The 27,741-nt window shown below is 53.4% G+C and overlaps 2 protein-coding genes across 7 annotated transcripts in view; both read right to left on the bottom strand.

Moving 5' to 3' along the window:
- Positions 1–11,863, bottom strand: part of Coro2a (coronin 2A) — a 68,024-nt gene extending 56,161 nt beyond the window's left edge. Inside the window, exon 1 of one of the 2 annotated variants that reach the window (XM_003470889.5) lies at positions 11,705–11,863. The gene's annotated coding sequence lies outside the window, so the exon portion shown is untranslated. Of the gene's footprint in view, positions 1–5,242; positions 5,402–11,704 lie in introns of those variants that run through there. The other variant, XM_063224834.1, reaches the window with a different exon arrangement.
- A 2,248-nt stretch (positions 11,864–14,111) lies between these two features.
- Tbc1d2 (TBC1 domain family member 2) overlaps positions 14,112–27,741 on the bottom strand; it is a 51,722-nt gene continuing 38,092 nt past the window's right edge. For all 5 annotated transcript variants that reach the window (XM_005004111.4, XM_063224813.1, XM_063224810.1 and 2 more), the window contains 7 exons: positions 27,456–27,566; positions 26,385–26,563; positions 25,023–25,499; positions 21,133–21,253; positions 17,486–17,671; positions 16,858–16,979; positions 14,112–16,288 (listed from right to left, as the gene is read on the bottom strand). In XM_005004111.4, the coding sequence (XP_005004168.1) occupies positions 16,081–16,288; positions 16,858–16,979; positions 17,486–17,671; positions 21,133–21,253; positions 25,023–25,499; positions 26,385–26,563; positions 27,456–27,566 (1,404 nt within the window). In that variant the 3' untranslated portion in view covers positions 14,112–16,080. The remainder of the gene's footprint in view (positions 16,289–16,857; positions 16,980–17,485; positions 17,672–21,132; positions 21,254–25,022; positions 25,500–26,384; positions 26,564–27,455; positions 27,567–27,741) is intronic.

Genomic DNA, 27,741 nt, shown 5'->3' with positions numbered 1-27,741 from the left:
AGGAACAACTCTAGGGTCCCAATCCATGAAAGGGGCAAGCATCCTGCTGTCGCCCTCCTGGGGTGACAGGAAAGTCTGCAGAAGAAGGGAGGCCAAGGTGCACGCGTTATGTACCACCCAACATGATGCACCAAAACATCGGACGCAAGCACTGGTAGGGATGTGGTAGGGAATACCACTGTCATGCTCAAGCACTGGCCGCACCACAGAGTGGACAGGGGACCTCAAGTTTCTCACCTGCAATACTAAACGAGTCAACATCTGTCAAGCACCTGGAATCCTGATAGCTCAGGGTCAACTGAAGCTATGCACATGTTAACTAACTAAATTCAAAGTAAGTGAATAACGGTGATTTTTCACTGGTTTCTCCCTACAAGGCACGCACTGTCCTAAGCAGTTCACCTGTATACCAGATTGCAATGACTACTTAGCACAAATGATGAGAGTTTATTTGTATTTTGGTGTCAGGAGATGGAACCCAGGACTTTGCACATGCCAGACAAGTGCTCTTATCATGGAGCTACATCCTCAGCCCATCTTATGTGGAGAAGAGATCTTGCTAAGTTGCTGCAGCGGGGACTATAGGGAGCCACCAACGCACCAGGCTCAAATATGGGTTTTGAACAGCTGTTATGGATTAAAGTGGGGCACTAAGTATCCAAACTCCTTTACCTCTCTTCAAAGCGGCACAACTGAACCCAGCCCCCCGAAAATCATCTATACTGGGAGGCACCACAACCCTAGTGACCAGATGAAAACAGAGAAAGCCTTATGCCCACTCCCTCCTTCGGCGCCAAGTTAGAATGTAAAGCTCCAGCTGTCACTGAATCCAATTTTGAGGCAGACTCATCAGCCTCTCTCTCAAGTGACCTTACATTGTATCTGGGAGTAAGAAACATTTCAGATCAGGGCCCTGGTTGGGCACCCGGTCCAGCTCTCTGCCCACCTCCCCACACCTTGCCACCTGGATACTCTTGGGCTCTGGCTTGCACCAAGCCTGTGAAGAGCTCAGAGTTCAATTGGTGGCCTTCCGCTCTCTTCCACAACTCGCCTCCCATCTCTGGTCCTGGAGCCACCAGCCACATCCCCCACTTATGCCCTGTTGACAGCCTCACACAGACCCAGTCTTGGGCCCCTGGACGGATCTGTTCTAGGTCGGGAAGTTTCTGGAACATCTCTCCACTTTGGTTACCTTTCCAGAGTGCTCAAAGGTATCCCCCTCTCACCCAATCCGGCCCCTAGACCACAAAAAGTCCTCAGTGCGTGCTGAGAACCACTCAGAACAGATTCCCCAAAGGATCCCAGACTTTACATCTGAGAACAATTGCACTGATCATGGGGCGCACAAGGGGAAACTGAGTCAGCATGTCCAACATTACCCACACAGGCCAGAAACAGAAACAGGATCCTGGCCTCTGGCCTCCCAGCCCAGGAGTCCTCTAAGACACAGAACAAAGTTTCCTTTCATCCTGTCCCTGGATACAGTATCAAATATTTTGTTCCTTATCTGTGTTGCTGTAAGTAATAGTGAAAACTTGTTTGTGGAGGGACAAATTCCAAGGATGGCCGGAGCAGGAAGAAAGCCTTGTAATCCTGAGGTTGGAGGTCATTTACCCCATCAGTGCCTTCTTTGGGCTTAGGCCTTTGAAAGGTGAGCTGTTCTCTTGAGAGTGGTTTGGGCTGGAGAGATGGGGCCTCCCAAAGGTCAGGAGAGCAGACAGACCCAAGGTTTTTTCTGCTAGAACAGTCAGCAGAGTTCCAGTGGCCCCGGCTGCACTGGGGAAACTGAGCACTCCTCTCAAGTCTCATGTTCAAAGGTCCCAGATGCAGACCACTCTGTGTACGTCGCCAGAAAATGGGTGGGGACATAGAGAAGCGGACCCCATCAGAACAGCTTGACCATGGTCATGGCTGCAGCAGCAACACAGAAGGAATCAGATTAGAGCAACAGATTCCAAACTTTCTGGTCATTCCTTCCAAAGGGGGAAAAAGCCTGAGCTCTCCCCATAATAGTCCATGTTATAGCAAGTACCACCAGTAGCCTTAGGGCATAATCTGTACATGGTCAGATTCATCATTAGCCAGAGAGGCTGTCAGTCTGTATTTCAAAGAGTACCCTTCAAGACAGGCTTGCATACCCGTAATCCCTGCTAGTCCAGAGCCCGAAGCCGAAGGATCATAAATTCAAGGCAGCCTTGGCAACTTAGTAAGAGCTGGTCTCAAAATTCATTTATTTCTTTATTTTTGGTACTGGGGATCAAACTCATGACCTTGTACTTGCCAGGAAGGCACTTGTGCCACTGAGCTAAACCTCTGGCTCTTGTTCTCAAAATATAAAATTTTTTTTCTACTTACCACTCCCTACCCATTAAAAAGGAGAATCTCTGGCTGACTTCTTCTCTGACTCCATTAATTATCACTGCCTTCTCCTGTCTGGTGGCTGATGCCGTGACCAGGGTGGAAAACTTACTCTTTCACGTCCTCGTCCACATGTGGTAGCACGGTCAGGACTGCTAATCCAGCTTTTGAAACCACCTGTCAATTCTGGGGTTCGCCAGGAGTGGCTAATATAAACTGTAAATCTGACCTGGATTGATTAGTCTGCATTCACCTGGATCAACCCAGGTCAGGGAAGTCCCCGATCCTCCAGATGTCTCCCCTTCTCTCCAGAGACTTCTGGATCACATGAGACACGCTGGCTGTCACTCCAACAGGGGAGGTATCAGGGTGTCCACATCTAACTCTCTTCTCATGCGCGCAGAGCCCATTTTACTTGCATACTGGTAGACACTGGCACAACCCCTGCTGGAAGCCCCATGGGAAGACCAGGGCGACGTGGAGAGAAGGTCTCAGCTTGCAAGGGAGGGGAGATTCTCTTGTCCAGGAATGGTGTAAAAATGCTCCCACAGTCACTCATGCAAGTACCCAGAGCTGACCTGACCACACCACATCTCCAGCTTCCTGTCACCTGCCAGATGGAACTGGCCCTTTGTCAGCATCAGTAAACACAGGGCCCTGAACTCAAACCAGAGACTCCCTCCATGCTGAAATAGCCCACTAAGCGGAGGTCAGAATACACTACCATGCTCCAGCTCTCGGCAGAGTGTCTGGGCCACGTGACAACTACACGCTGGGCACACCCATTTCCTGGGACATCATCTTGCTCTCATCAATTCTCCAAATCCTTTCCCCAATAGACCATTTCCCACACCATCTGGAAAACCCCAAGACTGGATGAAGAAGGCTAAGCACTGCTGAGGGAGAGTGGAACAAACCCAGCCCAGGGCAGGAGGTGCCCCCAGGGTGTAGGCTTCCCGATGCAGCTCACTTCCCCTGTACGCCTCCCCCTGGAAATCAGGCCCATGAAGATCACTGCTGATCAGTCAGAACCCAGGGTTCGCCCAATGGCACCCTTCCTGATACTCAAAGCCAAGCCACCACTAACCCCGTCCTTCTATCCCATGTCCGAAATCTCTCTTGGAACACTACCCATCTCCACTTCCGCTGCTGGGACTACTCCCTCTCACCTGTTATTTAGTTTTTGAAGTCAACCATCTTGCATATTTTCAAAATATGCAAACCTGAGCCTTCCACTTCCTGGCCACACCTCTCTCTGTCCATGTTCACCTTGCCTGGGGATCTGAGCTGCAGACACACAGGGTGCTTTTAATTCCTCAACCTCCAGGGCCTTTGCATGGGGTGGTTTTCCTTGTCCAGTGCCCCCTAGTCCCCACCCTCAACTGCTCATCTTTCAGAGTTCAGCTCAAAAATTCTTTCATCCTGGCAGCCTCAAGGTCCTCTGTCCTGGGGCGAGGCCCATCCTCCCCCTGCTTCCTTTCATCTCTTCTCCTGGAGGTACCTGCCCCAGGTCTTAGGGACTGGACGCTGAGTGTCCATGTCCCCTTTGTCCTGTGAGCTCATGAGCCCAAGCAAGGCTTGGGTGTGTTTTGCACTGCTCTAACACAACAGCTTGTGCTTCACTGCAGAAAGCCATCAATACACGAACAAAGGTCCTATTCAAAAAATTAAATTGAAAAATAGCGTTTTAGGGAATGAATGAATGGGTCAGTCTGGGCGAGACTCCAGGATTTTGTGTGGGGTGGATCTCAGTGGCCTCTTTCCAGGAGAGGCCACCAGCCAAGCTGCTCCTGGTAATGGTCATAGCAAAGATGAGGCTAACAACCAGCCAACAAACTCTCAGAGTCCTTCCTGTCATGATCTCCTCAGCCCTCCTCCATAGATCACAGCACAGGGCACTCAGTGGCCAGTCCCTGGAGCATTTCTGACCTGGCACACACCCGCTCTGAGGTATGGAACTGTCTTCACCCCAACAGCCAGGACTCAATTTTGCCCTAGAGGGGCTGGATGAGGGAAAGGAGGTAAGACCTAGTGAAGGCAGGTTCCGAACCCAGCTTTCCCTCTTACTGACTGCATGACATGCCAAATTACTTAACTACTCTGGGCTGGATTCCTCACTTGTGGAAAGAGGACTGCAAGGCTGCTGGGAGGACCACGCGTGTGAAAGCCTATTAACAGAACAGGTGGGGTGTGTCACACGCCAGATGGTTCCGGGACACACAGATGTACACCTTCTTGTTGTTATTGCTTTGCATCACTGGGAACTGAACTCAGGGCCTTCACACTGAGCTACATCCCCAACCCTTTTCTTATTTTTGGAGACAAGGTCTTGCTAAATCATTAAGTACCCCAGCCTGGGCTTGAACTTGCCAACATTCTGCCTCAGCCTCCCAGAGTTCTGCGCTCTCCGGTGTGTGCTACCACGTCCAGCCAGGTTTACACCTTAACTTCTGGGAAGTCAAGATGCAACCTGCAGTCTTAACTGTCTGCTGCTTTTTCCTTTTTAATGGGTTACAAAATAATAGATGGAACCTGATCTTCATTGAAAAAGGGCAGTAGCATTCTCTGTCTCTCTTCTGGTACTTACTGCAGGGCCTTCTCCCTCCTCTCCACTTAAATTTTGAGACAGTGTCTCACTAAGTTCACCAGGCAGGACTTGAATTTGTGATCCTTCTGCCTTAGGCTCCTGGAGGTGCCGACCTCCTTTGCAAAGAGGCTGGAAAGCCTGAATTTCAGGGGCCAAAGATCAAGAACAAACATGGCTGAGGGAAGGGGACCACTGATGCCTGGAATCCCGCTGAGTACCAGAACCTGAAGGCTCACATCCTTGCCCAGCCAGGGGCCCCCCTCTTTCCAGTGCCACTGAGGATGCGCAGACACTCACCTTCTGGCTCTGACCTTGTGCTCTTGATGATGCTACAGGGTCCTGGCTTTAGGCTGTCTGGTCACAATGCCAACTATGTCTCTAACCACCAAACACTCAGGCTTGCTCCCAGGAAGACAGTCCAGAGACCCATCCCCAGAGAGCCCCCAAGACCTGTCCTCCAGTGTGACTCCTCCATCCAGCCATGCTCCCAAGGATCTAGGAGTCTGGGTACATCCCCAGTCCGTCAGCCAGGCTTCATGGAGTCCTCCCCTTGCGATGCCTCCTCCACCCTGTGCCTGATGACGTCACATGGCCTGACTATTTTGCAATCTACCTAATTGTTGTGACCAATGTTACATCTACAGATATCACTAGAATCTTTATAGAAGCACAGTAACATATCTACTGTGCCTAAACATTTCACAACACACAAAAAAGACTAAAGAAAACAATTCTGTCACTTCTTGATGAGATGTCTTTCTGAATCCTTGTCTGTATTTTCTGTGCAATGAAAAATACTTTTATCATACTTGAACCCAAACGGGCTGGTGCCACACTCTGGTCTTCTCCCCCAGTTAACTCAGCACTGCAGACTCTTCCTGGTGCGCATCAGCTCACAGTGTGGCCATCATGTCCAGAGGCCTGACCAGGGCAGCCAGGCCCCCACTGCTTTGGGCCTGAAGATTCCTGTGGACACTGGCCCACCTCTTCAGCAGGGCTGTGATCTGTGATTGGGTCACAACTGTCCTCAGGGCCCCCTCTAAGCAAAGCCACACCCTGGTGCAGAATATTCGGGAGCTCTTAAATCAAAGGGTGTGGGTTAGTGGCGTCTGTCTGTCCCTGTCACTGTGGGCTTTGATTGCAGGCCTGCCTAAGCTGACCAGGTGTGCTCCTCCCCTCCCCCCAGGGGCTCCACAGACAATACACAGGGGCCTGGAACGGCACAGTTCCAAAGGTGCCTCAACCCCTCTGCCTGGTTTTGAGTTCTACAGCAACTCCATAACTAAGGCAGCTATTTATTACCTCCCTCTCACAGATGAAGAAACAGGTTCTGAGAGGTGGGATAAATCACAGTGTCTGCCCATTTTCCTCGCTTCATAAGCAGCTGACTCCAAATATTCTCTCCATTTTGTAGATGCGGACACTGAGGCAAAAAGAAGGGCAGGACTTGCCTAAGGAACATGTCAGAGGCACAGGTCCTTCTGCTCCACCACATCCCTTGTCCGCTCCTTGGACTCCAAGCCCCTGCCGGAAGCTCATTTCTGTCTCCTCCTGCACTGGCTGGGCCCAACCTGATCTAGCCAGGTGTGGAGGGAGGGTAGGAGGCTGTCTGCGGTGGACTCAGTCCCCCAGCTGGGCCAACACTCTGGGGCAGCTTAGGAGCGAGAAAGGAGCTACTTATCTGTTGAGCACCCCACGTGCCACGCCCATGCCAGCACTGTACACACAGCTCCCTTTAGCCCGCACTGTGCCATTGTGATGCCAGTTTCCAGGTAGAGGGCCACAGACCCTGGCCCAAGACCACCCTGCAGCTGAGCGGGGCTGGAAGCCAGGGCTGTATCCCTGGCAGCAGTGGTACTGGGGAATGTGCCACACCAGAGCCAGAGAAGAAATGCACAGTCAGAGCGCAGGCAGTGACTCCTAGGGGCCCAAAGCTGGGCAAAGCGCCAGCTTCCCCTGTCACCCTGCCCCTCCCATCAGGGCTGGCTGAGGGACAGGACACTTGGGCCCAGGTTGCCCTGTAGTCTCCCGTACTCCTGAGTAAGGTGATTCCGGCCCCTTGCAAACTCCAGGCCGGGGGCAAGCTGGAAGCAGCTGTCACACTGACCCTGTGTGCACTCCAATTCCTTTGTCCTGGAGCGAGGCCTGTCGTGGCTGTTCCTGAGCTCTCCCCATGGCCTCATTTCAACTACGGTGTGATGATGCTGGAGGCGTAGTGGGTAGGAGCCAGAGCTGATGGAACCCACTACCAGTAACATTCCAAGGTTTGCCTAGAGGAACTGAGACCCTGGACACTGCAAATAGATACCAGAAGTGCTAAGGTATGTCCCAGGGCCAGCTGCCCAGCTTTCCTGGGCTTCAGCATCCTCATCTGTAAAATGGGGCTATGAAAGTAAACACACTGAAGTGTTAATATATGGATTATCTGGGATAAGGACAAGAGCAGACAGGAAATTTATTTTCTGTTTTATTGCTTCTGAAATTCTCTCCTATCATCAAGTATTAGTAACAGAAAAAAAAAAAAAGTACCTTTTCCTTGTAAGTAAACTTTACTGAGATACAATTTACGCGCGGCATAAAAATCTGTTTAAAAGAGGGACGAATAATACTACCTGCCCTCTAGGTCTTAAGGTCATGAGGTTAATGTATGTAAAAACGAATAATACTACCTGCCCTCTAGGTCTTAAGGTCATGAGGTTAATGTATGTAAAAGCTTGACTTCTCAGAGAGAAAGAAGCTCTAATTCGAGTTAAAGTCCATGAGCCCAGAGCCAACCTGGCCTCCTCCTCTTCCTGCTGACTCGGACCCCAACATGACCCTAGTTCCAAGCTCAGTGGATCCTTTGACCCCTCATTCACCACTCGAGGCCACCCTCACCCCCAGACCCGGACTGCTCCCACAGCTGGCTCTCTGGGTCCCGTCCCACCCCATGCGGACTGCTACAACCAAATGCCACAGACCACACAGCTCACAACAACAGAAATATTCTACCGCTCTAGAGGCAGATCTGGGGTCCAATGAGGACCTGCTTCCTGGCCCACAGCAGGGCGCCTTCTCCCCATGTTCTCACACAGTGGAAGTGGGGAGGGTTTCTCAGGCACTCATCCCACCAGGAGAGCACCACCTTTGGGATCCAGTCACCTCCCGAAGACTCCAACTCTTGGGGCCAGGCTTTCCACAAATGAGTGTGAGGCGACCAGACAAGCAGACCACAGCAACTTCAGAGGAATCACAGCGACACTCCATGTGGCCATGTACCCTGACCTCCTCCACTCCTCTTCATCCTCTCTGTGTCCCCACTGCTGTGTCTTCAGCAAGCCAGCCTGGGCCTCCTCAGGGCCTTCACAATGGCTCTCCCCTCAGAAATCAGCCCAATCACACCTCCCAGGAGTCACCTTTGCAATGAGCCCCCAGGGCACCCTGACTAAAACTGCAAACCCTCTTCCCATTTTTCCTACAGCCTCTTCCATTCTATCTGCTCCATGTCAACTTCCTTGTGGTGAGCTGTCTGCCTTTTCTCCCTGATTGCCAGGTCCTTCGGGGCAGACTCTGCCCTGCTTATCCTCAGACCTGACTGCACGCACAGCAGCAGAGCCTGGTAAATGTTGGGCAGACTACCAGCTATGGATGAATGTGTAAGCCCCTAAGACAGGAGCACGCATGGTCGTCATTACTGATTCTTCAAGGCAGGGGCCCACGCCCCTCCTCCTGGTCTCCTCCAGCTCATAATCACACCTTCCTAGTCCCCACCGCACCCTGCCCATGGCTCAATTATACCAAGAAACCGTAATTATGTCTTTTAATTATATATTTTTCCACTTTGGCTGCACCAAATGAAAATTGCTATTTTTCATCAAGTTAAAAAAATTTTCGGATATTGGCCATTTCACATAGTTTTACCTAAAACATCCCACGGCACTACGCAGGCCCGCAGGGGGCACCTCAGGGCTTGGTACGGGGATATTCAAAAAATATCCTGAGTGGGGGTCATCTGGCCCTTCAGATGGGGTGTGATTGCTAAGCGCCTCTTACCTGTGTGAGGGGAACCAGGCTCCGGCTGCAGACCGGAAACAACAGGCCCTGCTGCATTATTTGGGGCGCTCTGGAGCTTTGGCAGCAAGGATAAAACTCACCAAGCTATGAAACAGTCCAGGTCCGGCCATTTGAAAATAGCATAAGCTTAAGGCTGAAACCCCTTGGGGAGAGGGGGATCCTGCTTTAAGGGAATTTATTTAGGGGCAGGGAGGCCGGGACAGGCTTTCATTGTTACAGTGCTTCTGGCTCTGCCCTATAAAAGAACCAGCCACGGAGATTTGCTAAATCTAGTCCATAGGTTGCCAGTGGTAGAATGAATTCAGCTACCGCTAACCCTGTGTCCATTTCACAGATGGGGGAAAGTAAGCTCCAGAAAGGAGAGCAAACTGACCCAACAGCACACACTGGGTCCAAGGTGGAGTCCGTCCGGAAACCTAGATCTTTTGACTTCACTTCCATGGCCTTGCTTCTAGATTACAAAGCTTCTACACTGGGCAGACTCCAGTACTGTAAGCCTACTTTTGGGGCTGCATTTTTCAAATGAAACGTTTCGAATGCTTTAACCAACACACTGGGAGTGTCTTCACTATAAAAAAAAAAATTCCTTTTAGGCAATAGCACTACATCTATCTCTGTCTCTCTTTCTCCCTGGTTATTTCCATAGGGTAAAGTCCCCAGAGTAGAAGGTAAGGAGTAAAGGGCAGTATGGATCATTTTTATGGACTTTTGCAACAGGTTGCTACATAACCCTGCAAAATCCCTAGGTGGGATCCACAGGTGGATCCCTATAGCTTTGCCAGCACAAGGTTTTAACCTTTTGTGTTTATTTTTTGCTGATTTTATAAAATAAATACTGCTTCCTCATTACTATATTAATGTATTTAAAAAATAAAAACCACTCTAGGCTTACAATTAGGATCCCTGGATTGGCCTGCTGTGTGACCTGTGGCCAGTCACATTCCCTCTGGGGAGAGGGGATGCCTATCTGTAAAATGAAGGAGCCGGGGAAGCTGATTCAAGACCCTTTACAGATCAGACAGCCAATAATTCCATGAAACATTTGAAAAGCATTTGCATATGATAGCTTTATAATAAGCAGAATCTTCCATGCTTCCAAATCAGGCCAAAATGGCTTGAACCAGCTGAGCAGGAACGTGGGGCTCAGCCTATGTGTGGTGATGCCAGGGATTGGTAGCATTTAGGCTATGCTTCGGAGCTAGGCTCAGGTGACAGCACTATACTTAGCCTGCTTTTACAAGAGCATAATAACACTCATTTGAGGTGCAGCACCAAGGCCTTGCAGCTCCGCAGGGCAAAGTCATGGTACCGTGCTTACTTCAGTCCTGGGATCCCAGCCCTCCTCACTCAGCCTCTGCTCAGCCACCTGACGTGACAGTACTATCTGTCCCTTCTTTGGCTGTAAGAAATCCCCTGGATGAGGGGAAGCCCGTGTGGGAGACATGAGACTGGATGATTGCTCAGGGATGATTGCTAGAAACTGTCCCTCAGTGGGGCAGGTGTCAGAGAGGGGAAGAGGAGAAGGGCAGGGGGCCCTGCAGCGGGGGTTGGCCCCTCCTCTCATTTCAGAGCTCCAGAGGAGCTCCAGAGGTGCGGGAAGCTCAGAGAAGAGTCTAGTTCTGACCACAGGTGGGTGAATGGGCCGGGACCATGTTCAGAACCACTGGCTCTGGGGCAGAGAGCTCAGGTCCCTCTTCTTGCCTTTGCTTTCTGCTTGGGCTGTTCACCCTGAGGACCTGACCACTGCCCCTGGATGGGGAAGGAGCGTTCACGGTGTCTCAGCAGGACCAGCTGGCAGGGCAGTGGCTTGGAAGCAGATCCAGGTTTGGTGCAATGAGTGAGATCCCCATCATAAAGAGGGCCGCGAGACCTTCCAGAAGGGATGTTACAGAGGGGCTGGGCCACATGCCCGTGGTCCTCTGTACCCAAAGGGCCTGGAACTAGGGTCTGGGGGTAGCTTCGCTGCACACCGCCCCAGCAGACACCAAGTGCAGGTGGGGCCGAGTCAGTACTTCCCACCAGTTGGGACACAAAACTGGGCTCCAGCAGCTGGCTAGGGCCTCAGTGTGGCCGTTCTATACAATTCCCAAATGCAGGTGAATCTGGTACAGGCCAAGTCTGGCTACCTTCATCCCAGGGCTTCTCTGATAAGGCTGCTCTGGGAGGGTAGTCTGCCTGACACCTACTCTAGGTGGGATGTCAGGGACCATGGGAACCCCCCACTCTACACGGTTTCCCCGTATAGATCAGGTCCAAATGGTCTTGTAGCCAAGAGAGGGAGGGTCGTGACATGGACACCCGGGCCATACCAGTGGCCCCGACGGGGCCTGGTGGCCGCACCCAGGGCGAGCCGCCTCATCTGCGGGATCCGCGCGGGGGGTACGCGGGCGTGCACACAGTGCCCATCCGGGGCCCGAGCGTCCAGGGCCGGCACCTTGCAGCAGCTACTCCCAGCAACGTGCTACAGGGGGCGGCATGCACCCGCTATCCCGAAGGGGAAACTGAGGCCCAGAGAGGCGCAGGGCTTTGTGCAAGGTCACGCGGAGCGCCTGGAAGCCAGATCCCCGCGCCCGCCGGGTGCCCGCGGCGCACGGAACCAGCATCCCTCCCTCTCCTGGAACCGCAGTCGGGAGGCGCAGCGCGCGCGTCCCGCCTGACGCCCATCTCACAACCCGCGAAGGCGCTGCGGTGGCGCGGCCGCCCTACCTTGCTGACCGCCGTGCAGGTGGCGGCGGCGTCCAGTCCCAGCTCCGCGCTCCACGCCGCCCGCCGAGTCCCCGCGCCCAGAGCCGCCGCCTCCCCCCCAATCAGGCAGGCGGGGCCGGAGGGCGTGGCGGGGCGAGGGCGGGGATGTCTCGGCCAGGCTCCGCCCCTCCGCGCCCGCGGGGCCCGGCAGTCCCTCCGCCCGCTCCAAGCTCCGGGCCCGGGGGCTGGTCTCGGAGCGCACGGAGCGGCGCGCGCACGCCGCGTGATTTCGGGGCGCGGGCAGGTCGGGGGCAGAGTAGAGTCTGGGGCTTTGAGGCCTGCCCGGCCTCACGCCCTGCCGTACCTTGCAGCGTGGCACTAGACCAGGGACTCGCCCTCCCGGAGCCTCGGTTTTCCGGGTGAATTGCAGGCGATAACCGCGCCTGGCTCACATGCAGTTCGAGAACTGGATCAAAGACCCTGGCAGGTGACGTGCGCGCGCAGGCCCGGCTAGGGAAGCGCGCCTCACTCCGCTGTGCTGGGGGGCCCCGGGGGCCCCGGGGCCCGGGAGGAAACGAGCCTCAAAGGCCGCCAAGCGGCGTCCAGGAGGGGGCGCTGCTGCCCGGTCCCTGAGCCTCGGCTTGGTGGAAGGGGACCGGAGGCCTTGGCTTTTATTACCTTCACCCAGCACCTGCCGTGCCAGGCATAGTTCTGAGCCTTGTGTGCCTTCGCTTCGCTGTTGCACATGCTGGCAGGTTGATGTTATTACTCATCGATTTTACATATAAGGAAATTAAGGCACAGAGAAATTAAGTACCCAGCTAGGAGTAATTCAGTCCTAGGCAGGACAACTCCCAAACGCGAGCTCATAGCCATCCTGCCACCCTTGGGTTTTGTGCAGTGGTGTATCTGTGAGGGCCTAGAACAGTGCCTGGCACATGGTAGGCACCCAATATGTGGTTGGGTGAATAAAAATACTGTGGGCTACTTTACATATGTTGCATTTGATTCTATGTACCCTTTTATCTAATTATCATTACCTCCATTTGAACTGCCAGGGCCAAAGCCTGCAACTCAGTCTTGGAACTTAGTTCACCGGGCCATTCCTGTGTCCAGAGCTGAAGCGGCCCCTTGCCTGTCCCTTCAAGCCCAGTGTCCAGCATGGGCCTTCCCTTCAGCTTGAGCACTGAGCCAGCTGAATTACAGGAAAGCAGACAGTGGGTGCCACCGTGGAAGAGTTGGAGTTTGAAGTTTCAAAAGTGTATGGACACAGCTGGAGTGTGGGAGATTCCCTTCCCTTTGGTGGCACTTTGTTTTTGAGTTACACTTGGGGCAGGTGGGAGGTGCCAGCACCTTTCTTAGGCTAACGCATCTGAATGTCTCAAACCATACAGGGCTTGGCCAGAGCCTCTGCTACTCCATCCACACCACCATCTGCCCATCTAAGCCTGCCCGGGGTCCCACAGGCCCTGTGGCCCCCTCCTTATAGGAACATATTCCCAGCTTGTGCTGTTTGAGGACAGCTGGTTTGACAAGGACTTCTGGGGATTGTAGGCATACGGATCCAGGAGGCACCAACACCCCCACGCCCCCAGGGTTGCTGTAGTAAGTGTATGTATGCATAGGGATTGCCCTTCCCTCTCCCTCGTGGTGATCCAGATGTGGAAGGCCACCCTGACCATGGCTCAGTGAAAACTCCACACAGCATGTCTGGCTCCAAAGCCAGATCACCTGCCAGCATGTGCCAGTGACCTCTCCTTCCCAGGCATCAGCCTTAACATGGCCAGCTTTGATGGCTCCAGTGGGTCAGCTGCTGGTGTGGGACCAGCACAGGCAGGTGTGTGTAGTTCTTTGTCTCTCCCCTACCAGGAGCTCTCTGTACAGTGGAGTCCAGTGTCCATGGGGAGGGAGCTAGGAAGGAGCAGACAGCATGGGATGGGAGGAGGCCGTGGGCGGGGGTGGATGCCTTGAACACGGGCCTCTGTGGAGACAGTGCATACCTCCCACTCCGGGGTAACTGGGGATCTTCTAGAGTCTTTCAGGCCCTTTCTTTCCTTATTCTGACAATTGCCCCTTCTCGCCCTCCCTATTGAATTCCCCTGTAAACCAGTTTCTGGGTCTAGGGTATGGGGAGGGACCCTTGGGGTACAAGACCCATCCCTGGAGTAGGAAGGGGGGGGCAAGGGATTGGATCCTGCAGCCTGGAAGGCAGCAGCCCCTGGGGAAGGGGAGACAGCTGTGGTGTGGGGCAGCAACCTGACACCATGGTGCACCACACTCTCCAGGAAGGGCAGGGGAGGGTGGGCAGGCTCCCCGGGACTGGCAGCAGCTGGGCTGGGGCCCCTGTCCCCACCACATCCTTGCTGAAGTGTGGTGTCCCACTCCCCTTACTCATCTCGAGGAAGGGAGTGGCGCTGCAATCCCAGCCTGAGGCAACAAATCAGAAGGTCTTTATTCCTCCATTTTCCTTTGCTAGAGCTAGTCCACAAAAGGCACAGCCGGTGGGCCAGCCCTTTCCCCTGGGAGGTATCCAGGTTCCCGAGAAGGCACAGAGCGCTCGGGGCCTCTCCCCTTAGGCTTGGCTCCGCCAGTCCTGGCTGTGTGACTCCCCACAGGTTAGCCAGCCACTGTGCTGGCTCCTGTCAGTCACCTTAGCCTGAGCTGCTGTGCAGGTAGGTGCTGCGTGCGGGATGGGCTGTTCTCATTGCCAGCTCCCTGCTTCAGGAGGGGAGGAGGCAGCCTGTCCTGTGGGTCTGCCAGCACCAGAATGCCCTTGGGCACAGGCTGAGCACCAGTACTTTCCAAGCCACTCGGGATTCTCAGGAATAGCCAGGTGGGAACCAGAGAAGTGGAGAAGAGGAAGAGGGAGGAAGAGAAAAAAGGAGGGAGACCATGGGGAAAAGAGAAAAGAAGAGGGATGGAGGAGCAGTAGGAAGGAGGGGAAAGAGGTGTGAGGGACAAGGAGGAGGATGCTGAGGAGCGGGAGGAGGCTGCCCATATCCAGCAGGCCCCGTGCCCACTCCACGACCAGAGCTGGTTGTTGAGAAGCAGTCTCTGCACTGCCGAGGCTGGCCTTGAACTCCAGCTCTTCCTGCCTCAGCTGGTCAAGTAGCCAGGATTACAGGTGTGCACCAGCGCATCTGGCTCAGGTATTTGCTTTTGCTAGAAGGATGTGAATTTTTGGCTGGGGTAAGAAGGACTGCCAGGGCCTTCCTAGGAGGCAGCTTGCTACTGTTGGGTACTTGTCACTCTGTGCTGGGCTAGTATCATCTTTTGCCATGCTGTGTGCCTGTGAGGCTGGCCAACCTCCGGGTTAGTGCCGGAGCCCCAGGGCTGCAGGGGTGTGTGGGAAGGGAAGGAGCTCTGAGCATCCTCCCAGGGCTATGAGGTGTGGGGGCACCGCCCTTCAAGTTCATGCCCGTGGGTACCTGGTCCCTGGTGAAGAAACATCTGCCTCAAGTCTCAGATCAAGGCTAGGAGGATGGAGGGCAGTGTTCCAGGGTCCAGAGAGAAGGAATCCATGGGAGACCCCACCCCATGCATCAAGCCCAGGAGGGCCTAGCTCACCTCACCCCATGTCTCCAGAGGAATGAGTTCTCAGATTCACTGGTGCAGCCATGAGCCCTGCCTGAGTCTTCTGACAAGGACCTGGAAGGACCCTGAAGAACCGACGCTGGCCCAGTCACAAAGCCCTGAGCTCGGCCCTGAGTGGGCTGCAGCACCTGCCACGTTCAGTGGTCTCTCCCAGTCATCTGCTTTGCAGAAGGAGCTGACCTGCTGTCCAGCCAGTGCCAGGGCAGAAGGGGGCACGTGGCCTGGGACACCTTGTTCAGTCTCCACTCCTTGCAGTGGTGGGCAGGGGTTTTCTCTGGGAACTTCCCAAGATGGGGCTAGTGGCCCAAGGTCAGGAAACAGGCCCTGGTACACAGGGCCAGTCTGCATGCAGACCTAGTCAACCTGGAAGACAGCTGTGACCCCGATGACTTGGGGCCATCTCCAGGGCAGTCAGGAGCCTGACACCCATGGAATGAGAGCCAGAGGCCTGAGGACGACAGCCCCAATGGTGGGTGGCACACCCTGACACCTTGGCTCCATCAGGAACAGCTCCTAACTAAGAGCCATGGAAGTTCCAAAGCTGGTGAGCGATTTTCACGCTGACACTGCTTTATGCAGGTATAACTTAGAGACAGGGCTTTGTGGGGGGAGAGCCAGGTGGCATCCCTGAGTCAGTGCCCCTGAGAGGTAACCCAACCGATGGCTTCACCGTAGTGTCCTGTGGGGAGACTGAGGCCCAGGGAGGGAAAGGACCTATCCAGGCTCACGTGGAGATGGGTCTAGAGCCCTGGTCCACGCTAAGCTCCAGGGGTAGAAAGGCTCTGGGGAAGGGTGCGTCCAGATCAGGCATCGCCCTCCCCTTCATCCTCACTGGCGCCCCCCTCAGGCCTCGTGTGGTCCAAGGTAGCCTTTCTTTCCAAGTACTGGGCCTTGAGCAGCTCCAGCTCCCGAAGCTCAGCCTCCAGTCGCTCCCGGTGGGCTGCCCGCAGCTGCCGCAGCTGTTTCATGGGGAAGGGGTTCATGTCGTTGAAGGCGATGTTCATCAGCTTCCTGGAAGAGGGCACAGTGAGTCAGAACACAGGGTCTTAGCAGGACGGCGTTTCCTGGCCTTCCCAGACAGCTGTCCACCTGCGGGGCTAAGCTAAGCTTAGTCCCTGGAGACTGTGCTCAGGGAAGACCATTTCCACCCAGAGAAGCATGTGCTAAGGACGGGGTAGGGGGAAACTCACAGGGCATGGGCTGGTCGGAGAAAGCTTCCTGGAGGAGGTCACATGGGAGCTGGGTTTTGAAAAGTGACTAATACCAGTCAGGCAAAGATGGTGATGTTGGGAGGAGGTGGCAAGGAGGCCTTGTAAGCAAAAGACATTGTGAGGGTGAAAGCCCAGAGGTAGGCTTGTTCTAGGAACTCAGTCTTGCGTCAGGTTTGCAGGCCAGGGCTAGTAGAGCAGGGAATGGCGGCAGAAAACTGAAAGGCCTGGAGCAATCAGCTGCTGCACTGCGGGTGGATGGATCATGGAGGGGCAGACTCCCCTAACTCCCAGGCCACGATGGAGGACCAGTCTCTCCTGGGGCCTCCCAGGTCCCGGCCACTGGGCCACCCCCAGAAGGTGGGGCCTCACCGGCTGTCACAGATGGTCTTGGTGAAGAAGCGCAGGTACTGATAGATCTCCAGGCCATCTTGCAGCTGCATGATCGCCTCCTCGTTGTACTTGAAAATGGCCAGGGCATAGCGGAACACCACCTAGGGGCAAGGGTAAGGTGGGGGCTCAGGCAGGATGCCTTGGAGAGGCGGCAGGCTGCCCAGTGAGGCTAGAGGCACTATACACGAAGGGGGGCCAAAGACTCTAAAGGGGCACAGCTTAAAATCATGGGGTTTGGATTGAGTCCCAGCTCAAGCCTGGACTTCTCCCATGGTGAAGAGAGGCAAAGTATTGGTTCCGTTGGACCCAGTGGGGTTAAAACTTTGTCTTTCCATGGGGCTTTGACCCAAGCTCACCCTCCTAAGAGGAGAAGAAAAGGAGGAGCCAGGGCAATAAGGGCAGTGGGTGACATTCCACATCCCCAATTATAGGGCCCATCTTCAGAGGCAAAGGAACCACTTCCTTTCATATGTGTGCAACATTTACAGTTTACAAAGCATGCTGTCAGCTGTCTCCAACAGCCCTGCAAGGTGAGCACTATCTTCCTGCTCCCCCGGGGCAGGACCAAGACCCAGAGTGGTGAAGGGACGGGCCAGCAGCACCATACCTTGGTTCCTTCATGCAGGAATGCATCCCAGACCCGCAGGAGGATGTCACTGATGAGACTGTCGGCAAAGACCACAAGGAACCAGTTGAAGGTGATCAGGGAGAGGTTCACGTGGTGCTGCCCAAGGTGGGCCATCAGCCGGGGCAGTTTTTCCGAGAGGAGGTCCTGGAGCACCCTCTGGTCCACCTGGAAGGCAGCAAGAGGCCCAGTCACCTGCAGCCCAGGTCAAGGCACCTCCCTCCCTGCTTGCCCTTCAGATGCAGTCAGTCTGTGCATCCTGGTGCCTTTGTGTGGGGCCTGAAGTAGAACTCTCTGTGGGTGGCAAGACCTTGGCTTCTTTGTCCACCTGAACCTCAAGCCCAGGTGCTCTTCCTGGCAGTTTGGAGACATAGGAGGTTTTACCCTAGGTTTCTATTGGCTGGTACCCTGAGACCTGAGATGCTTGGCAGATGGGTGGGGAAGCTCCTGGAATGTGTGTCCTGCCATACTAATGTAAAGGGATCTTCTTGAAAAAGGATGTTGTGGGCCTGTGGCTGCTAGTGACCTTTCTGGTGACCACCATCATGCCACTATACTTGTTTCACTAGACCTGTTCATCAGGGGCCTCTGAGCCCTGGGCCATAGACTGATACCAGTCTGTGGCCTGTTAGGAGCCAGGCTATACAGCAGGAGGAGAGCAGCAAGTGTGAGCAGAGCTTCATTTGTATGTAGAGCTACTCCCCAAGCTCACTTTACTACTGGAATGCTGCATCCCATCACATCAGCAATGGCATTAGATTCTCACAGGAGCACAACCCTACTGTGAACTACACATGAGAGGGATCTAGGTTGTGCAATCATTATGAGGATCTAATGCCTCATGATCTTCAGTGAAGCTGAGGCAGTGATGCTAGCACTGGGAAGCAGCTGCAAATACAGAGCAATATTAGCAGACAGGTTTGACTGTGCACAGACTATAATAAGTCATATTTTTAGACACATAGCAAAATCCTATCAGTGACTGGCAAGTGAAAATTAAGATGCACTTGGTAGCAGGTGTTAAAGAGAGGCAAGTGAATGGTGTACCTCAGTTGTACAGCTGCATCTGGTGGCAGACTTTAAGTCAGACTCTAACACTTATTTTAGTCTACATGTGGCCTGCCCATTGTTTGATTTACTACTCCTGTCTGTGCCTTTCCTATACTTATCTCAGTCACAGTTTTGGTAAGTCCATAAGCTGATCCTAGACAAACAGAAAAAGTTACTGGAGGGCTTCTTTGAAAAGAGGGAAAGAGCCAGTAATGAGAAAAAGCAAAACAAAACAAACAAACAAAAATCAAGCTGCATTTAAAAGAAAATAGCAGTGGTGTAGTGCCTGTTTAATAATGCCTGATACCGACAAGTGTGTTCTATCTTCTTTTAGTGGATATAGATAAGGTAGGGAACTACATTCCTGAAGGCAGACTTCTGTGACAGTCTGGAATCTGTCGTTTTTCAAGGCTAAATTTCAAAACTATCACTGAATAAATAACTTTTTTACTCACTCCTGTAACTTCCATTACACCCCCTTCCAATTTCATGTCAACCCCCTTTGAGAAAAGGTATTTGCTTCTTTCCCTGTCTTTGAGGAACAGGATTTTCTGCAGTGACAGCAACCAAAACAATATCACAGAGTAGACTGGACATAAGCATTGCTTCAGGTGTTACTGCCCCCTGTCACCTCCAGACAGGACATTTTAGTTGTAGGAAAACAAGCTCATGGTGAGTTGTGTAATTATTTCATTATATATTATAATGTAATAACAATAGAAATAGAGTACATAATACACGTAATGCCCCTGAATCATTCCAAAACCATACTCTATCCCTGGCTCATGGAAAAACTGTCTTCAACGAAACTAGTCTCTGGTGCCAAAAAACTTGCAGCCCATCTAGCACTGGCTTCTTCTTGGCTCCAAGGTATTGATCTTTATGGTTCCCTCCCACTCTGCAGTTCCCTATTGTAGTTTCCTTGCCTGGACTATGGCTGCTCAGCTCTCCCCTACTGAAGTCCTACACTGTGGTGTCCTCCCTGGCAAGCACACAGTGGCTCCCCTCTTGTTCTGACGCAGAGCCTGGGATGGCAGTGGGGACTACACGTCCAGCTCCGAAAGATGTCACTGGGCCTCCTGCAGGATCATGGATGAGCTGATGTGCTGTCTGAGATGCAGACCAGGACTATCAGGTGGAGTAGGTGCAGATGGATGAGACAGCACTGGCCTCCATGGTTGATAAAGTTAGGCGATGGACACATGGCGGTACATTATTATTTTCTCTACTGTTTTTGAATGTGGGAAGTTCTCCATAATTAAAAAAAGTGCAGCCTTGACACTGGTAGTACAACATACCTAAAATTCAGAGATGTTAAGATACAGAGAGGAAACATAGCACATTGCCCGGCCTGCCCTGCAGACGAGGATGGCCATAAGATGTGATTTTGACCATAAAGCTAAGAAGAATCTGCTGGATGGGAAGCCAGCTCCTGCCTTTTTTGCTTCTTTCCATTTAGGCCATGGGCACAGGGTAGAGGATGGTACAGCCCTCTTGTGAACACAAGGTTGAAAGCTCCAGATCAGGGACGGCAGAGTAGGGAGCTGAAAGGAGGCTGATTCCTGATGCCATCGATGTCACTGTGTCATCAGTGAGAAAAATACTGCCCCCCTCACCAGGTGGGGGTAGTGCTTGCTGAAGTCCAGCACTCAGGAGGCTGAGGCAGGAGGATTGTGGTGAGTTTGAGGTCAGTCTGGACTGCATAGTGAGATCAACACCAGCCTGGACTACATGGTGAAATCCTATCTCAAAAACAAAATGGAACAGCACCCACTGAAGCCACTTCTAGGTTGGCCTCCTTCCCATGCATCCAGATGTGGTCCTCTTGCTGTCCCCATCTACTCACTGATGGCTCCTGAGTCTTTCTCCTCCATGTGACCCTGAGCCTCCCCAGTCAGGACCCTACCTCTGCAGTGGGTATTCCAGGAGCAGGAGCTGGTATTAGGTGGGGGGTGGAGGAAAAGATGGTGGGCACACAGTTCCTGGATAGACTTGGAGATGCAGAAGTAAGTGACCTCTCTTGGTAATTAAGCAGTGCGGACACAGCAAGAACGGCAGGCTGAGCTGGGAGCCAGAGGACGTGTTTGAAATTACTTTGCACTTATGTAGCAACCCCATTTCTGCTCTAAAGTAGCCTGGCTTGGGGTTGAGAGATGTATCAGGTGCCCAGGTCACACAGCTGGCCAGGGGTGGGGCAAGGCTCTGGCCCCTGCTCTGCCTGACTCTAAGGCCAGAGGCCAGAAGAGGGGGAGATGACAGAGGTCGCGCATTTCAGTGGATGTGTTGCTGTGTGCAGGAAGCATCATCCTCCCTCCTGTGCTCCCTGTCTCCCATCCCTCTAACCTATGTCCAGGGATTCTTCACTGGCAAGATCCTAGATTTCCTCCTCCCCTCCCCAGGAAGCCAAGGACATGAGATTACCACATTAGTGTCAGTGTGTGCTGTGGGCAGGGCCCTAGCAATTTGACAGGGCTCAGCTTGCCAGACACTCTTAGAGGTGTAAGAGAAGGGTGACACCCATCAGACAGGAGAAACGGAGGCCCGAGAGATTCCTACCACCCTGAGATTAACTGGCTCACCTGAGATGCCATGAGAGTCTTGCTGTAGTACTCAGCTGGCATGATGTTCTCCACGATGGCCACCAGGCACCAGAAGGCACTCTCCTCCTCCTCCAGGACGAGCAGGGCAATGGCCGCCAGCCTGATATGGTAGGAAGAGGCCTGGAGTGATGCAGAAGCTACAGCCCTGCCAGGCAGCTACCTGTGGGTCCCGTGGTAGAGCCCTCCCATGCTAGCACAGCCTAACCTCACGCCCTAACTAGGCTGTGTTGCTGCCTACAACACTCTTGTTGTGACCACACTCTTCTGGGGAGGATGATGGTTTTCAGAGCAATGGAGGTCAGGCTGTCGGTGTGTGAACCCTGGCATTGCTGCTTCCTAGGTGACACAGCCTCTGCAGAAACATCACAGGACTGTGTGAGGATGACCAGAGTTCACAATTTGACGCTGAGCCCAAGGCTGTTTATAAATATTAGCTGTTCTTATCCCTACTCACATGCTCTGGGATGCTGGTTAAGTACACTGACCTCCTGAGCCTAGGTTCTAGGCTCTGCAGTCACAGGGGTGATAGTCCCCTCCCAGGCGGTGGGCCTTCTGAGAAGACGCCACCAGCACCCTGCTTACTGCCTGACATGCTTGTCCTAGCACCTGACATACAGCTCTTTTTTCCTTGGCCTCCCCCCAACTTATCATGAGGCTTGAATGAGACTGTGGATAAGAAAGAACTTTCAGGGCAGAGCCGGAAAAAGTTCCCAGGAAGTAATATTTTCTCCACTTTGCCTATCTTGCCTTGGGGTGCATCTGGGCCAATTTAAGAACACACTTCTCAGAATATCTTCCGTGGACCCCTGAATTCTGATTCCAGCCCAAGGCTCATGATGGTGCATAGTATCTGAGAACACCCTGAGGAAATCCTGCAGGCATGGGAGCGCGCTCCCAAATGTTACCCCAAAGGAGGTCAGGAGAGTGCAGTGACCCTCAGAGCTTCTGTAGGCGCTCTATAAACTCACAGGGCACTTAAGGAGCACATTTCATTGTCAGATAGCTTCTCTTCGTTCTCATTATCCTGGACTCAGGACCTCTACTTTCTTCTGAGGTTCATGACATTTAAAAGCAGGGCCGAATCTTAAAAATGAAATCCTTTCTTCTTCCCCAATAGTTTGGGAAGGGATTTCAACTCTGGCTCAAATATCTGCCCAAATCTTCCTGAGTCTGAGCTAAGTGGAAGAGGAGGAGGAAGGCCGCGGGTGTCCTGGCAGAGTGGAGGCTGGGAGGAGTGGCCTTCAGGGGTCCCTGAGTTGAAGGACAGTAAATATGTGTACATGGGCCACCACTCTCTCTGTCCATGCCTGGGAAAGATAACTGATACTTCGTGGCCACATGCCCTTTATTCCTGCCTGGGGAAGATCTAACTAATTGATCATGGTACTCTTTCCTCCTAAGTCTAGAGGCTCCCTCAAAAATTTCCTCAAGATAGGCTTTGAGCACCTGCTTCCTACTGGTCTTCTCTGGTCAAGATAAACCTGACGGGGAAACTGAGCCCCAGAAGACAACAGTGACTGGTTCAGAATCACAGTCAGTTGATGGCAGTGGGAGCAAAACTCAGGACTCTCAAAGTCCAGCCTGCTGCTCTCTCCACTCTACACCCAGGAGTCAGCTGCCAGCACCGCTGGGACTTCTCCACACCCTAAAAGGTCAGTTACCGGAGGCTTGTTCCCACCAGGGCTGCAGCTGGACTCCAGCCATTCAAGGCCCCAGGGGCCTGCACAGGAGAGTGTGTGTCTGTGGGGAGAACAGACTATTTTTAAAGGCTTCCACTTACTCTCATAGGGAAATGGCTTTACCAAGTTTGCTCTACATTGGCATCAGACCATTACTGTGTTACCTGCCCGATTTGTTGCTTAGAAGCAGGCTCAGTTATCTCGGAACACACGTGCAGTTCCAGTAGCCATCACTAGATGGCAGCTGAGACAAGTGTGAGGCCCTGCAGCTTGGTCCTAAGGGCCTCAAGAAGAATACACTGCATTTCCACATTCAAAAGGCTTCTATAACACACAACTTCCTATTTAAAGCAATACTATCAATATTTGCAAGAATACCAAGTGTCTGTGCTGACATATAAAATTTAAGTAAGCACAGTACACAGAGAGAGACTGAAGATGCTCCCTGGTCTCCCCACTCTCCTGCTTGTGGTTCCCATGGCCTTCTGCTGCAGCGCTGTCTCTTCCAACACAGGGGGAACCCTAAGGCTGATCTCAAGGCCCTTCCTGCCACGGGGGTTTCTCTTGCCCTTCAGCACACACTGCACCCATAGATGGCTGCTCCCATCCCTGAGAGATCATGCTGGATCAGGAGACAGGGTTTCGGGGTACTCTGGGCACCCCTCAGCTGCAGTGCCACTTAAAGGGAGGGTGGGCTGGAAGGGGGCTGGGGACGGGGGTCTGGCTGCTGGGTGGGGTGAGGTGTGGAGCTGGTCGCTCAGGCTCTCACACGTGGCCTCATTTGTTCACTGGGCACCAGGCCCATGGTACGGGTCTCGCAGGAGGGTTAAACGGTAGCTGCTGCTTAAAGCACCCTCAAGTCGTGTTACTCCTACCTGACCTTTGCACAAAATGTAAAAGTTGTTATTCACACTAATCTCAGCTTCTAGCTCCTTCACGGCTTTCTTAAAAAGGCTTTGCAAGCTTTGTCTCTTCCAGATTTTAACATATTCAGACAGAAGCACACATTCAGCTGGTAATGAATGAATTGTCTACAGATATTACCTGTAGCCAATATTTAGAGTGGCATGAAATCCTGTTTCTCCAAGGGGTCTGGATGGAGAGGCATCATTGCTGGAGTTTAACTGTGAATTTTCTCAGTAATTGTACATATACACGCTCAATTTCACCCACATTTAGGTTGGAAATAAGAATAATGAAAATATCTACTCTTGGAAACCACTCAAATTTGAATAGGACACTGAATGTTGACTCTGTTAAATAAATGTCACACATTACCTATTCTGAAAAAGGAACAGAACTAGTTACATAAATTTTGCTCAGGTGCATGTGTTTTTAAACAAATAGAATCAAAACTTGCTTTGGGAAGTACTCAAACTATGCCATTTCTATAAACTGGGGTGCTCAGGAAAGGAAATACTCTGTGTAATTTCTGTGGCAGTACCTGGGTATCCAGAATACCCTCCCTGGTTTAGAGGGGGCAGCCCTATGAGCCCCTCTAAACTTAACCTCACTTTATCCCTCCCTGCTGACAGGACCAGAAATGGGAAGTAATTCAGACTGGGCCATTCAGACCCCTTCTTTGGAACTGGACAGAGGGCTTCGGTGTGAGAGGTAGGATGGGAGGACAAACCAAAGACCTGTGACTGCAGGGCGGAGAGGTCCACTGACAGCCTCAAACAACCACGTGCCAAAAGAGTGAGTGGGCAGAACCTCGTGTACCGAGAAGAGGGACTGATGTGCACTGTGAGGGCAGGCCGGGGGCCAGGCCACTGCAGCGTGCGACTGCGTGCCGTGAGCCTCAGGGCGGCGCTCCCTGAAGAACCCAGAGACAGACCTGGGGCTGTGTCGGGCTGTGGCCTTGCTGCACAGGCTGACCTTCACCCCCCTTTGCTTTCCCTGGCTTCCTTGAGCCCGCTGTAGCACTTATAATTTCCTCTCCCTTTGGGCTCCCTTGGTGCTGATGATCCTTGATCCAGTCAGTCCTGTGCATGCAAACTGGGCCACACTCACTGCCCCTGGTTCTGTGTGACTGGCAGCTCTCAAGCTTAAAGTGGAGTACCCGGGACAAAGGCCTGCGCTCTGTCCTTCTTTCCTGGGCTCACGCTTCCAGGGTTGTGGGATGCCCCAAAGAGCTCTGGTAGCACTCATAGGCAAAGGCCCGGTTCTCCCTGTGACCCAGTGGCTCACCTGTTCAGACCCTGGCAGTACCCAATGGTGGGATTCTGCCAGGAGAAGGCCAGTAGTACCCGACGCAGCTTGTCGGGAAAGCTGGAGGTGGGACACATGAAATGCTTATTGTTGGGGAAAGTCCGATTCAGGTCCAGCTCGATCTGGCGGGCGGCAGGGTGCTCACAAGCCTGACCATGGCTCAGCAGCTCCTGGTAGTGGCCCGGGGTGTGCAGGTGCTGGACGCGGCGGTGGATCAGCCACCTCCAGACACGTGGCCGGTGTTCACGGGGCACTCCTGCCCGCAGCAGCTGCTTTAGCTCAGTGGAGGGTGACAGCTCAGCCAGGGCAGCCCAGCGCTGCTGCAGTGGCCGCTCCACAGCCTCAAGCTCCAGCAGGTGGTGGGAACGCACCTCCAGTGCTTGAATCTTGGCCAGCAACTTCAGGTCTTCCATCTCGTAGTCAGGTACCGTCAGGAAGCCATACTCGTCGTACTCACTGCCAGCAAAAGTCCATGTTAGTCACACTGTGGGAAGGGCCCTTCCCTGGTTTAGGGGCAGCTGGGGAGTACCGGGTTAGGTAGCTCGGGGCAGGAGAACTTTGGTCTCCTTGCCTCAGCTTTCTCATCTGTACAGTGGGGTAGAGGAAATCTGCTCTGCCTTCTGAAGACCTAATAAGAGCCTCTGCTGTAACTGTGATGAGTCTGGAAGTGCCAGTTGCACAGGCCCAGGAAACACTTGCTCATCCCTGGCAACACAGGTTCCTCTGGTACCCCTGCCGCTTTGTTCTGGGGAACCCTGCAGAGTTGCTGCACCAGGCTCTAGGATGGCTGCCAGTGACAGGCAGAGGTGGGAAAGCTGGGACCCACTACAAATGGCCTTTCACATATTCAGCGTCTTGTTTGCCCTACCGTGTGCCCATCTGAGCTATCTCAGTCAACCTTAGGGACCCTGCAAAGCAGGGGTCTCAGCCTGTGTCTTACAGAGGCTGAGTAGCAGGCTCAGAAAGCTAAAATGACTCATCCAGAGTCACAAAGGAGAGCCAGGTCTGCCCTCGAGGCCCAGGCTCCTGCTAGTGCGCCGCCTAGTTTCCAGGACCTCTGGGCACAGCCATCCCTGTTCTCTTGTATGTAACTCCTTGGGTTCACTGTGCTCAGAGCAGTGAGGCTTGAGAAGTTGACAGTGATTTGCCTCCTCTCCTCCGGTCTGTGACAAGGACATCTGGGGGTAGCCCGGTGAGCTGCATGAGGGACTTTGTGGCCTTGGGCAGAGTGCTGCCTCCTCCGAGTCTCTGTCTTCAGTGGTCCCCATGCTCACTTGTCAGGAGCCCGGGCACAGTCAGCAGGAAGGGCAGCGGGGTCCTGGGCGATGCAGCCAGGCTCACCTGATGGGGCTCAGCTCCACACTGTCCGCCGAGGCCGCGCCCGCTTCCCATTGCAGCGCCTCCTGGATGAACTGCTGCAGCAGCTCGGAGCACTCGCTGGCCTTGGCCTCCTGCAGCCTCCGCAGCCCAGCCAGGTACTTGCTTTCCACTTGGCAGTTCCTGGCTTGCAGGTAGGCACACTGTGAGGGGCAGGGCAGACTGCTCAGGCCACCTGTTGGGTCAGGCTACCAAGGCCTGAGGCCTGGAGGCAGCACAGCTCTGTAGCGCTCTTCTCTTGCCCCTCCCAGCTCTGCACTCAGGGGAAAGGAGAGTGGCCCAAGATCCAGTGGCTCACAGCAAGCAAGCAGAGGAGTTCAAAAGTTGAAAAGGGGGCTGGGGACTTAGCTCAGTGGCATAAGTGTCTGCCTGGCAAGCATGAAGTCATGAGTTCGATCCCCGGTACCACCAAAAAAAAAAAAAAAGTTGAGAAGGGGTGGGGAGGAGGGAGCACAGGCTCCACACCATCTACAGTTCCCACCCTGGTTCATTCTTGCTAGCTGTGTAGCCTATGCCAAGTTACTTGTTTCTGTGCCTTAACTTGTGCATTTGTAAAATAGGGGAAACAGAATCAGCCCCTAGACTCTGGTGATGATTAGTCACATGGGCACTTCCAGTTCTTCAGGACACCCTAGTCCTTCCATCTCTGGCTTTTCTGCACCCTCTTCCCTGGCTTGGGACACCCTGGACACTACCCTCCTCTCCTGGCCTGGGCAAGTCATCTAACTGCTCATGTAGCATCTTTGTTTCTGTCTCTGGAGATTGTGACTGCTTACAGCACAGCCACACCTCTGGGCCCAAGCCCCACCTCCTCATGGACTGGCTGCCAGCTGTGTACTCCCAAGGGCAGCAATTGAGCTTATTGGCCTTGATGTCCCTTCCCCACAGCTGGCTGTCAACAGGGGCTGGGGAAGCTGCCATAACCCTGCTCATGAGGGACCTGGTGGGAGGGCAGTGGGGTAAGGAGAGTGGGCTGGTGGTGTCATGGGACTGTGAGGGGTGGGCCTGGACACGGTCACCAGCTCCCACTAGCACCTTCATCAGCAGGGCCTTCTCCTTCTCGGCCACCTTCCTCCAGATCTTGGTAACCTGGTAGATCTCCGAGTTGAGGAAGCGGTTCTGGGTCCGGTAGGCTTCCATGTCATCCTGAAGAAGAGAGCAAAATGTCAGGAGCTGCACCACAGACATCGTCACACCCTTAATGAGCTATCAGAGCTTCCTTTCCTGAGAAATTCCCAATAATGACATAGAAAGGGAAGTCTAGAGCCAGGAATGGAGACACTTCTGTAAACCCCACACGTGGGAGGCTGAGGCTGGAGGA

The sequence above is a fragment of the Cavia porcellus genome, unplaced genomic scaffold (genome assembly GCF_034190915.1).
Source record: "Cavia porcellus strain 051 isolate PalLab524CR breed Dunkin Hartley unplaced genomic scaffold, mCavPor4.1 scaffold_1, whole genome shotgun sequence".
Taxonomy (NCBI): Eukaryota; Metazoa; Chordata; class Mammalia; order Rodentia; family Caviidae; genus Cavia; species Cavia porcellus.
The sequence above is the reverse complement of the archived record's forward strand: the minus strand, read 5'-3'. Positions and strand labels throughout refer to the sequence as shown.